The 13,660-nt window shown below is 36.4% G+C and overlaps 1 protein-coding gene across 1 annotated transcript; it reads left to right on the forward strand.

The window, feature by feature from the left end:
- The first annotated feature begins 11,542 nt into the window (after positions 1 to 11,542).
- On the forward strand, positions 11,543 to 13,179 carry LOC145137832 (uncharacterized). Its single transcript, XM_079071968.1, has 2 exons — positions 11,543 to 12,406; positions 12,821 to 13,179. The coding sequence occupies exons 1-2, from the start codon at positions 11,678 to 11,680 to the stop codon at positions 12,950 to 12,952; spliced, it is 861 nt and encodes a 286-aa protein (XP_078928094.1). The 5' UTR covers positions 11,543 to 11,677; the 3' UTR covers positions 12,953 to 13,179.
- Positions 13,180 to 13,660: the final 481 nt, after the last annotated feature.

The following is a 13,660-nucleotide window of genomic DNA, read 5'->3' on the forward strand; positions in this document are numbered from 1 at the left end:
TTATACAAACGCTTTGTTATTTGACAAAACATGTTCCTTTGTTTCATGATTAACCTGTTATCTTTTTTCAAATGATTATATCATCCCTAATTCTAGAAATATCTACCTAAAGTTCCTCAATCTTAATCCTTCTTTCCTCACTTTTAAAAGTACTCCTGTTAAGATCATCATCAAGATTAGAAACTCTTATGTGATTCCACTTTATACTTTCACTAAATTTGGAAATTGTATCTCTTACTTTAGTTGGTTCATAATCATAATGAGTAGTAGGAATATCCAAAGATTTAAGAATATAATGTACCTTTTCGATCACCTTCTCACTTGCTGCAACATGCTTTCCAATGGATTTTATTCACAAGAAAACATCAAAAAATTCTCCATCATCTAAATAATAGCTTTGAACCTATACTTTGGACCATGAAACACTTTCCCCCTTTTGCTTCTTTATATGTGTTTGCAAAAAAAGTAGGCACCACGATTTGGTTTGCGAACCACCTCATCCTCCCAATTTGTTGACCAGACTTCAATGTTTCCCTCGTCACTATCATCTTCCTCTATAAATATGGCTTTTCCATGAGCTTTTGAAATTTTTGGATCTTCAATTTACCTTGAATAGTAAGGTTCAAATTTATGTTTCTCCTTCTTCTAATTTTGCTTTCACAACATGCACTATCTAGCAAAATGTTTCTTTCTCTTCCTCTTGTTAATAACTCTTTACATCTTCAAGTAGAAATCTATGGTTCCACATGCCACTAATACCCCTCGAATAGCATAAATATAAAATTAAGAGTTAAAAATGAAGAAAGAAGCATAAAAGAAGGAGAAGGAACAAGTGTTTAGTGTGAACAGAAGTTGAATTCCTATTATTCACGCAACAAAACACGTATTGTACTAATTAGAAAGGAAGATAAGCTCACTTCATTCCGTAATAATTAAATGAAGAAGATGTCACTTCTCATGTACACTGATGAGACGCCAACGTTCTAACAAAGATGTCTGAATTTTGATATGCCAAAAAGAATGCAAATTTCAGTGAATCAAGGATTTCCAAAACTAGAGAAAAAGTTTCCATCAACAACATGATGTATGCAATTTAAATATCAATCTCACCACTACTATCACATGAGAGACTATACCTTTTTCTCCTTTTTAATGTTCTTTAATATATTAAGTATACAACGAGGGCGATGTATGGTTTAAATGTGGGGTAAGAGGTTACATGTGAAATAATTGATGAAAACAAATGTCAAAAAGCTACTTATATGAAATTTAAGTCTTGATAAAATTTAATAAAGTTATGTAGAATATTATGAAATGAATCCTAAGGTTTTATTTATTGGATATGTTATAGTATATCTATAAACTTGTGTGGTATGAGGGATACTATATATTTTTCTCTGTTTACTAAAATGTATCCCCACCTAAAAGCAATATTTAAATGGGTTAGAAAGGAAGAAAAGAAGGTTTCAGATATGAAATAAATGAGATATGGAAGAAATTAAAAAAATATATAGTTGAGCTCAAGAGGAGAAGTCAACATGTGACCTGAATGTATAAAATAAAAAAAAATATACACATATATCTTCCATACAAATTCATGGGCTTCTTTTAATGAGCTTTGGGAGGAGCAAAAACACGTATCCAAAATCTCCTATAGAAAGTCATGAGCGAAAGCTAGTAAATTTGGTACAATATGCAAAAATAAATATATATCTAGAAAAATATGTACCAAGGAAATGTGGAAGGTGGTATCTCAAAAAGAACTATCAAAAGGGGATAGTAAAAAAAATATATGGTAGCTTGATAAAAATACCTTGAGATTGAATGTATTTATTAAAAGGGTATAATCGAATGGATTTAAAAGTGTTTATTGTTCATACTAAGTGGGGAGCATTTATAAAGAACATAGGTATCAAAAACTAGGAAAGTTATTAGGATTTAGACACAAATATGTACATTGAAGCTGAGTAAAATTGGTAGGTTTAGAATAAGGTTATTTTATATAATGAAAATACAAATCTAACTTAAGTTATTCTATATCTTTCTTGAGGACAAGCAAAAGCCAAGTATGCGGTATTTTGATATGTGTTAAATTATACATATTTTTATAGACATTTTATGGGTATTTTTATAATTAAAATAGGAAAAAAGGCGCTTAATTAATTTATATTTATATTTTGTAGATAAAAATTCAATTTTGATGAAAAGGAACAAAAATGAGTTAATATGGAGTTAAATTGATGAGTTGGAGCAAAACAAGAAAAGTCTTGCTAGATTATAAATCTGTTGATGGACCTTTTTCAGTGTTTGGGCCATATCATTCAACTCGTACCTCTAATTGATGAATTTAAATATGTTTTGGAAACTAGACAAAATTTCCTATAACTCATGTGTGAGAGTCTTTTTCCTAATTCCTCTTCTATCATGTCCAAAATCGGGTTTGAAGTCGGTGCAATAAAGCTAAAGATTCTGAAGATATTTTCCAGATTTAAATCTCGCCGAGAAACGTTTGTTGCACCTCAAAATATGTGGTCATAGAAACCTATATATAGAACTTCAAATTCTCCCAACATAAGTAAGTAATAAGTGGGGCAATTTCCAGAAACCCTATAGGGGAAAAAACATCCAAGGAGGCGGTTTTGAGAGTCTAGAAGGTTATATCAGCCGGCAGGCGGATATAGAAGCAGAAATCTGAAGATCAAGAGAAGAAATCATTAGTTATCGATATATTTACTTTTTTGTCTATAATTATTTAACTTTTTGATCTCCTATATGTTTCTTGTTGATATTTAGGATTAAACCCTTTATGATTATTTGTTATTTATGAAACCCTAGTTTGTTTTATTAATTGATATTTGGTATTGAGAGTTATTTAATTTAGACAAAACTGCAAAATTGGTCCTTGTGGTTTACGAAAATCTGTGGATAGGGTCCAAAAAGTTTCCGACTTGCATGGAAGGTCCAAAATTGAATACTCTCTGTGGTTTTAGTCCTAAAATTAATAACTTTTTGTGTTTTTGTTCCTAGGGAAACCTGAAAGGACGATTTTACCCTTCTAACTTCCTTTTTGTATTTTTTGTATTTTTATTTTAATCTTTTATCAATTAAAAATAGAAAAGAAAAGAATGGACCCACTTCTCTTTCTCTCTCTCTCTCTCTCTCTCTCTCTCTCTCTCTCCGATGACCAAGAAGATCATGACTCAAACTCTTTCTCTCCTTTCGTATAATACTCCCTAAACCCAATCACACTACCATGATCCTCTAAACCCGTGGTCATCGAAACCATCGTCGGCCACTGCCGCAACCCCTTTTAGTTCGCAATTTGTCCCGATTAGCCCTCGAATGCCATTACTCACCAGAATCGATTCAAGCCATGGCTGTGGGTGTTGGCGTTATTCCATCTTTCCGATTTGAATCCGACGGCGATTCTGAACCCAAATAAACCTATTCATCTCATGCTTAAATCGATTCAATCTATGAACGCATTATGGATGGACCAGATTCTGAATCTTTTCATCTGATTAATCCAGATGGGTTTCTTAGTCAAGAAGAAGATAGGAGAGACATGGAAGTCTTACGCTTTAATCACAGGTTCAAGGTCCAACTGAACCATATGGATCGATTTGAATCGATTCAACACGGGTCTTGTAAATTCTAGGTTTGACTGCCACGGATATTGCAAATCTAGGGCTTGTAAAGTTAAGATTCAAACCTGCAAATTGATTGTAGAATGTTTGTGTGTGTGTGTATCTATGCATGTGTGTTCATTATTGTATATGAGTTTTGTATCAGGAAGATGTCGATAGAGAAATAGAAGATGATGCAGGTTAAAGAAAGATTTTTCATGTGAAAGGGAGATGGGAAGATTGTAGGGGCGATCTTGGAGTTTCGGTGCTCATCGGAGTTCTGGTGTTTGCCGGAGATCTTGGTTTCTAATGAAGCGCACACACATACAAATTTTTTTTCTGAATTTTTTCTTGAGTTGCAGGTTTTGTATGAGAGAGAGAAAGAGAAGGACAAAGAGAAAGTCAAATGGAAGAACAATGGGGTTATAGGTTGCTCTTTTTTTTAATTTCATGTGAAGAAGAAGAAGAAGTAGAAGAAGAAGAAGAAGAAGAAGAAGAAGAAGAAGAAGAAGAAGAGAGAGAGAGAGAGAGAGAGAGAGAGAGAGAAGGGGGTACGGGGGTGGAGTCGTGGAGAGGGGTAGGGTGATATATATTTTTTTAATTTTTTTTATAATTTTTTAAATACAAAACTCAATAAAAATGGAAAAAAGAAATAATAAGGTTAAAATGGACATTTCAGTATTTTCAGGACCAAAACCAAAGAAAAACCTTGATTTTGGACCATCCATGCAAGTTGGAAACTTTTTGGACCTATCCAAAGTTTTTTGAATACCATAGGGACCAATTTTGCAGTTTTGTCTTTAATTTATTATGATTGTGCTCAATTAAAGATCCATGTGTATTGATATTGATTTTGTTATGTTTATGTGACTTATTGCATGATTTATGATTTGGTTCATATTTATGTATCTTGAATCACATTATTTATCAACTTTTCCAAGCTAGAAAACTAAGTAAAGAGATACCCTAGGTTAAAGATAATAGAGTTAAGATTAATATTTGTGATTGATCTAATAACTTGGACAATTTGACAAGTTGCCATGAACCCTAAGACTAATCATCAAGGTTATAGAACTCGTTACTCGGTACCTGTTCAGCCGACTACCGAGTAGCGAGTACTCGGGAGTACTCGGGAATTCTCGGGGAGTACTCGGATTCGGTAATTCATGTAGAAATATTTTTAGGGAAATTATATATGTGAAAACCATAAGTTAAAATCATAAGTTTATTGAAATATATAACAAAATTGGATACATGTGAATACATAAAAACTGAAAAACACATAATGGTCTCACTTCGTGAATAATTACTGAAAATTTAAGATATATATGTAGTAATAATCACATGTGTGGTTGTTAAATAATAAATCTTTAAGTATATAATACATATTAATCACCGAGATGACCTAGTTTTACAACATTGCTCAGTTCAGTAAGGGGCCGATTGGGAATACTCGAGATTCTATAACTCGCCTCGGAAAGGGGCCGAGTAGCGAGTACTATGAGGAGTAATCGGCCAACTCGGCGAGTTTTACAACACTGATAATCATACATGTTAAGTCATTACATAGTATGAACAAAAAGAATGAGTCAAAGGGAGCTATCATTGCTGGTAGACAACTTAGAATAATAGGATTAATGAAATTAAGATAGAGTTAGTCAATTTAAGAATCGGTGGATAACTTACCAAAATCATTTAAGAATTGATGGTACCCTTTGTATGCATCTACAAATGACTTCCATCTGAATCCTTCTAGGGACTCAACTTTCTGTTCTATTTGTGGCAAAGGATAAGCATCCTTTGGGCATGCTTTGTTTAAGCTAGTAAAATCAACACACATTTGTAATGACCCGTCTGCTTTTTTGACAAGTGCAGGATTAGCTACCAACTCTCTGTGTATTCCTGCTGACACCATCTCATCCACCTCGTTGTAAACTGTTTTGCTTCGTTCTGGGGCCATGGGTCTTTTCTTTTGGATCACAAGTATTTCCTTATCTACTATCTATAGCCAGTGTTCGGCTAGGACCTGGGGAATCCCAGCCATATCAACCAGCTTCCATGCAAACACATCTTTTTCTGCTCTCAGCAACACAATTAATTCCTTCTTTAGAGTCGACGGGAGTGACTTTCCTATCTTGATGGTCTGCTCTATATATCGCTCGTAAATCACCACCGACATTAGGTTGACATGTAGCTTTTATGTTTTGCTTTCCTCCCCTTTTTTAGCAATATAACATCGTGTTACGTGTCATGGCTGACCAACAAGGTAATTGTGTGTCCCTCGTATAGGATATCCACCCTAATATCACATTATAACGTGACACAATGCTAATCAACAAGAAATCTACTAAGATTGTTTTCTTTTGGGGACTAAACACATCTTCAAATGATATACGCAAAGTTAGAATCCCTTTGGGCCATACAGCCTGTCCTACAAACCCGGACACCGTCGACCGGGATGGCTTGTGATCCTTCTTCATGAACTCTGGTAACTTAGAGTAGCACTCTTTGTACATGATACTGGTCGAACTCCATGTGTCGATGAAAATCCATCGTGTGAGTATTTGCCCAATCCTTCCACTGACGGTCAACGACTCGTCACCCTGTACGATTCATTGTTTCCAAATTCGACGTTCTTCCCTCAGTGCTTCACCCCTAGGCTCCTTCTATGAGCTTTCTTCTCTTGCTCGAATCATCAAAATTTATGGTCTTCTATCATCCGCTTATTCTCGGATTTTTACTATTGGTATTTTACCCTTATCTTTTTCTCTTTTGAGCCGTTCACAGCTGCTTGTGGAGTGCCCTTGGCATTTATGGAACTCATAATACCTAGTCGGGTACCAAGAGTATTTTCTTGTTATCCAGTCGGGTCGGGTCCTTTTTTGTTGGCCATGTAAGTTTCCGAACCGCGATCCTTTTTGTACCTCCCCCTTACCCATGGTCTAGTCAAAATTCTTAAGGAGTGACTACTTGGCCTGTCGGTCGGCTATGATCTGCTGTTATACCGTTTTCTGTCTGAGGCACCCTTTTCCAGACCTATGATTTCCAACCGGATAAATCTATTAAGTTTTTCTAATAACTCCTCTGTGTTTTTGAATTCACACCCTTGGAGTTTTCTGAATAACGACCCGTTTCTGAGGCCGTATGTTAAAGCTACATTTATCATTGGGTCATTCCAGGCAGGGACTCATGTGTATGCCTCTGTGAATCTTTCTAGATATGCATTATTGGTCTTTCCTTCCCGTTGCCAACAAGCGAATAAGGATTGGGCTTCTTGTTGGAACCTCCTCTTTTGAATAAATATCATAGTAAATTTTTTTGCATAAATCTTCGTAGATAGCGATGCTCTTAGGAGGTAAGCTCTCCAACCATTACCAAGCCGACCCGCCCAACATCCCTACGAATAAGATGCACCAAAATTTTCGCTTCATGGTTATAGTTCAGATTGCCAATGTGAAGTTAGATACGTGGTCATCAAGATCCGTTGTGCCATCATATCTCCATACCACTGGTCTTTTCAACTTTCTTGGAACTTGAGTGTGATTGATTTTGTCGTAGAATGGTTATTTGAAGTTCAGTGATGCAAACTCCTTATGGTAATCTGAAAACTCTTCTTCTGACACATCTTCTTTTTCTTTCTTCTTTCGCTTTGTGGTACTCCAGGTTTTTTTATCCTTCCTTTTTGTTCCCTCTTCTTCTGACACTAGTTCTTCTTCCGATGTGTCCACGTCAGTTATCTCTGTCGACCCCTGTTCGTCCCCCTTCTCGTTTAGGACTCCTTTCTGTTTCATCCTCCACAGATACTTTTCGAAGGCTTTGTATTCTCTCTTGTTTTTCTCAGTTTATGCTGCTTTAACTTCAATTTATTGGGCGCTCCCCGATCCCAACGGTGGCATTTGTCGTATCAGGCTCGCTTCATCTCCTGTGACTATGTTTCCGCCCATGACTTATAGTCCGATGTCCGGTGGATGGCGCCAAATGTTGTGCCCCACTTTCGTCTAATGGCCTTCGAGATAGGTAGTCAACCCTATTCGTAGGTTGCAACAATAGAAGTGGGTCAGAGAGATCCCGCGGATACCCCGAAACCTCTCCGGTGAGAGAGTAAGTATATCGTGAGATGAAGACTTAAAGCCCTATGATCTACGAAAGTAATTTATTCATAATTGTATTTGAGAGAAAATGGTATACCTTCCTTCATGCTCCCATTTTCTCTTTAATAGACTTGGAGGATAGTATTATGCGTTGGTCGAAGGTAGAGAGTACACCCGAGGAAGTACATTGTCAGCAACTGGCGGGCCTTTCTGGTCCGACCAGGGATTAAAGGTATATCTGGCATGAGTCATGTCGTACTTGGAGGTCGGCCTTGGTGGCAATTTCTTCTCATACTAGGAGGTCAGTCTTGGTGGCAATTTCTTCTCATATTAGACCCCAGATTAAAGGTATATCTGGATTAAAGGTATATGTAGAAACCACATACGTCATCAGTAACAGTAAAGTAAAACCAACCTCATGGTAGCTGATGTAGACTTATGTAAGACTGCATGGAGAAGTTGTTGTCTTTAAAGGGTTTTACATTTCTCTAAGGTTGTTAGCTTCAACGTAAACACCCAAGATATGATGTTGAATATTTGTCATTCCGAAAACCATAAAAGAAGAGATAAATGCAAAACGAATACTCGGAAACATAAGAAAGTCAATTTTAAAGTTTCTAAAAATTACACAAAGCAGAAGAGAGAGAGAGGGAGATTGAAATCTAGTATAGAATAAATGGGACTATGATCCTATTTATACTAAATACGAAAATCATAATCCCTTAAAAGGAGGATATCAAAACGAAGTCCAGCCACTCACAGGGTGCTATGTGGCAATTCAAATTTCAAATCTAATTAGATGTTTATCCGATATATATCTTATTTGAACTGGAGTTTTTTCCAGTCTTCCTGGAGGCTTTTGGAATACTCTGTTTACTTATCCACGAAGTCAAAGGAAGTCAACGTTTGACCGGTTCAGTCAAATCGACTTGATTCGAACTCGCTAAAATTAAAATCTCCTTAGCAACCGCTACGTCGTACTAAGTGTCAAGTACTCCTAAATTGTACCATTTCGCACACTCGAATCATCAGCTAGGTTAGCCGTACTTGTGTGTGCTTGTGTAACATCCCGATGATAAGGTACATTTAAATTTAACCCTATAATTTTATTATGTTGCATTTTGGGTCCCTAAGTAGAAGGAAGTGTGTATGGGAAGCCCTAGTGGCAATTTTGTAATTTGGGAGGATTGGGAGTACGACATGCGTACGTATGTACGCTTAGTGTACTAAGGCGCACATTAGTACGCAGGGCATACGTGCCCAACATGCAAACCCTAATTTTTAGGGTTTGGCTCATATTTAAACCCCATTATAGCCTCATTTTCCCCCACCTTATCAACCTCTACCCTCTCATACGTGTTTGCAACCCTAGTATCATCTTGAGGAGACATTTCTAAGTTTGTGTGTGTGTGTGTGTTTTGGTGCTCTTGAAGATAAAGGAAGGAAGAGGAGACCACCTTGAAGGAGTGAAGCTCTCTAGATCCAGGATCACACCACCTTTTGGCACCATTTGAGGTATCAAGTTCTGAAATTGGTGTTGTTTCTTGTAGATCTTGTTTTGGGTTAGTTTAAGGGTCTTTTTGTCCCAAATGTGGTGTTTCATGAACAAAGCATGTTCTTGACCGATTAAGCTATCATTTCAGACCCTTGGGAGGGTCTTGAGTCATAAAAATGGGTTTCAAATGGTTGGTTTTGCTACATGCATCTATTAGAATCTCTTAATGGATTAAGAAGTTAAGATAAGCACTTAATGGGCATGTAAAGTCATAAATTTGGAAACTTGATGACTCTTAAGTGTATTTTATCCATGGATCTGAAATATGGACATGAGTGCTTAAGCCATTAAGCACTTATTGAGTTTTGGAGCTTTTGGGAGTACGCCCCGCGTAAGCGGAGTACACCCTGCGTACGAGGTCAACCACCCCGATGGTGGTCAACGTGCGAGGAGGGAGTATGCCCAGCATACCCTCGGAGTATGCCCCACATACTCATTCTAAGGTGACTCGGCTGAGTTGACTCGACTGAGTTGACTCGGTTGACTCCGTGGGTTTGACCAGTTTGACTTTCACTTTGCCTAAGTTTGACTTAAGGGTATTTTGGGATTTTGCTTATGATTGGTCATTTGGTTGGATAGGTGACAGTTTAAGCTGAGATTCGAAGTCGGGACCTCATCAGCTACTGTTCAGTCTGTGAGGTGAGTTTTCCTCACTGTAGTTGTAGGTCGAAGGCACCAAGGCCGCCCCATTGAATTAGATATCCTGTTATGTGATAGTATGATTTGTGCTGTGGTGATCTATTAGATCAGTATCTTGGTATATAGGATGATGTTATGCTTAGTGATATGTAAGATCTGGTTCATTGTTTATGGACTGGTTATATGTATGCGTATCTGTTATGTGTATATCGACATGGTTATGCGTGGGTGGGTTGAGGCGGACCAGTGTAGATTGAAGGCCAAGAGACCCAGGGCGTCCCAGATAGATTGAAGGCCGGATGGGCGTACCACTCAGGCCGAAGGCCCGGAGAACGCTCCAGATAGGCTGAAGGCCCGATGAGGCGTACTAGTCAAGTTGAAGCTTCTGTGAGCGTACCAGATAGTTTGTAGGCCGATGTGGTGTTCTAGTTAGGCTGAAGGCTCCGTATGAATGTTGTTTGTTATTATGCTTTTGTTATGTGTTGGTACTTTGGGGGAACTCACTAAGCGTTGACTTACAATTTTGGGTTATGTTTTAGGTACTTCAGATGAACGCGGGAAGGTGAAGTCGTGACCGTACACATCCTCTTGCTTTATGTCTTATGATTTTGGGAGACTATGATATTTGAAAATGTTTTGAAAACAATGATTTTAAAAAAATTATGAATTTGGGTTGCTTAAAATAATTTTAGTTTATTGTGATTTTTATGAGTGTTACAGCTTGACCCATGTCTTGATCAACTTATAGTCTCTAAAGGCCTATCTAGAAAAAAAAATTATAAAATCACTAAATATTTTTTCCTCGGTCAATGTGAAATAATAAGAAACTAGCCAATCCGACTATAATTTCCAACATCATAAAGATGGGGATTAAAAATAAAAACTACAAAGAAAACTCATAAATTCTTATTCGGTTAAACCGAATAGTGAAAAACAAAACTGAAAGCCAAACCCAATAATTCTTTTATTTAATTTGTTTAAACAGAAATCGAACCAAAAACCAATTATGATCGACCGAATAAAAAAATTTTATTCAGTTCCATCAGTTTATTCGGTTTCAGTTTTTTTTATTATGTTTCGTTTTTTTTTTCAACAATCTAGCAAAGCACACGCCTTGATGTTAGATTTAGCCTTTTCTATTTATTTTATAATCAACAATACAACAATATAGTTTTAAATATTAATTTCACATAAAATCAGATATTTTATATTGGAATCAATCCACTTGTCTTTGAAGTCGCAAACTGTTACCTATGTTCCTACTTGCTAACGAGCTTTATGTGTCCGTGGTGCATTCTTGTCAAAGTGTCATATTCGTTATTTTGGTAAAAAGAATTATTACGACTTCATTCAAGTAGATACTTGACTAATATTTGTAGTAAATAAACTATTATATTTTATTTAATTTATATAAACTTATACTTTTGTCAATTTAGTGCGTAACCATCAGATAAGTTGGTACTGATTAACTTTTTTATTTAAAAAAATTAAAATTGTTATGGATATAATCAGTTATTGTGTATTTTTTGATTAAAAAAATAATTAAATCGAGAAAATAGTTAAAAATGTGTATATAGAATATAGTTGACACTTGACACATTTAAAATATTATATTATTAACGTATGTGGGGTGGGCAATCCATCCTTTACCTTGTCTGGAAGGATAGCAGCCCAAAGGCTCTTTTGTTTTCAGATTACCACTCATTCTCTCTTTTCCTCCACAACTCCTAGGGTTCCAATTCAATTCCGAAACACCAAAATTCATCATGGACGTCGAATTACACGATTGGGAGGTGCTCCCCGATTCCGATGACTCCACCTCCGTCCAGAATACCAGCTTTTTAGAGGGAATCGAACGCGACTCTGAAGGTATAATAAGATCTGATTACTTTTCCCTTGATTCTCATACCAAGTATTCGGCAACTCAGGCTGAAGACGTTATCGACGCTGTTTCCGTCGAGTCGGACAATCCTAGTTGGATTGATCCTGTATGTGACACCGGTTATCCGGCAACTAAGGCGGTGGGGGAGCCTTGGAGCAGCGATGGTTCCGATGATGGTAAATACGTTGAATCCGAAGCGAACAACAGCATAGTAGGTATTGTTGAAACCGAAACAAGGAAAGTAGCTTTTGATGGAATTGCATCTGTTGATATTGACGAGTCCGACGAAACTGATTCAAAAACACGAAAATTGGGGGAAATTGATGGTGGCGGTGAGGAGTCTGAGGCTTGTAGAGAAGAGGAGGAGATCGTAGGAGCGAATGAAGATGTGTCCAGTGAAAGTAGGAAAGTAAATGGTGAAGAAAGGAACAGAGTAGCGGTCTTGTGGAAGCTTCCATTGGATTTGTTGAAATATTGTTTATTCAAGGCTAGCCCTGTATGGACACTCTCCATGGCAGCTGCAATGATGGGTGTTGTACTTTTAGGACGCAGATTGTATAAAATGAAGCAAAAGAGCAGAACTTTGCAGCTTAAGGTCACCATGGATGATAAGGTCAGTACCCTTTTTGATTGGTATTCAGTATATTACTCTCCAGCTGTACCCCTGAAATATCATAGTCTTAAAATGATGAATTCAGTTATGATACAAATTTCATTAGTCAACTTTTCTGCATTTACTTGCCTAAGGTCTATATAGATCAGAACACAAGAAGTAATTACCCGAGTCAAATCTAGTTTAATATAGTATCTTTGATTGATAAACTTCAAACATAATTGGTAGGAACAACACAAATAAGGTAAGAAATCTAGGTAAATTTAATATGACTATGATTTTCCTAATTGGGTTTCATTGCTTGCTTCATGAATCCAAAATTATACAGAAATTTGAAGATGTGTGTATTGTTTTATTTTGATAAATTTTATAAGCATAGTTGATAGATGTGTATATACATGTGGGTATATGCAGAAGGTGTCTCAGTTTATGAGTCGGGCTGCAAGACTGAATGAAGCATTCTCAGTAGTGAAGCGGGCCCCCCTCATTCGACCATCGTTACCTGGTGCCGGAATTGCACCCTGGCCTATGGTGGCTTTACGATGAATCTAAAACTCTGGAATGGAATTAGAGATTCTATTTGGATGTGTTTGTTTGTATGTTGATGTGTTGTAATATAAAGAAAGGGTGAGTATTGTAACATTCCAACACTTAGTGTGATCTATGACTATTATGTGGTTCTGTAATAGTTAAATCATGAGCTGTTGTTAATATGTCGTTTGGCTGATTCTATGGGATTTGGCTGGAATTGGAATTCAATTCTATTACTTTTATTGGTTACAACTCGATATGGATTGACAAATCCTATTCCATTCATGGTTTTCAACTTTCCATCCATAAGCTTAATGAACAAGTACGTTTGATGACTGTTGGTTTTTTCATAGTTTCTTTTTGGAAAAACAAACTATAATTTGTGTTTTACTTTTCCAACTAAAATTTTATTTTGAAATCTATTTGTCTTCTTAAAACCTAATTATACAACTAAACAATAAAGCAAGTAAAAAAATACAAATTAAATGAACAATGAAAGGCATCTTACTATTTAAGATCTAGCAAAGCACATTAAAATATGTAGGCGAAAAAAAAAATGAAAAGCTATCCCCTAATAACAAATAACTAGGAAATATATAACCGTTTTTATCGTTTATGATATAGCAGGCTTTCATACCTTCATCCTTTCAAGCTCTAGTTTTCTCTTTATATTCTCATCTTACTCATAGTTCTTAAAATCTATGCAAATGGCTCCCAAAGCTT

This window comes from Lactuca virosa, chromosome 9 (genome assembly GCF_052849685.1).
Source record: "Lactuca virosa cultivar CGN04683 chromosome 9, Lactuca_virosa_CGN04683_v6, whole genome shotgun sequence".
Taxonomy (NCBI): Eukaryota; Viridiplantae; Streptophyta; class Magnoliopsida; order Asterales; family Asteraceae; genus Lactuca; species Lactuca virosa.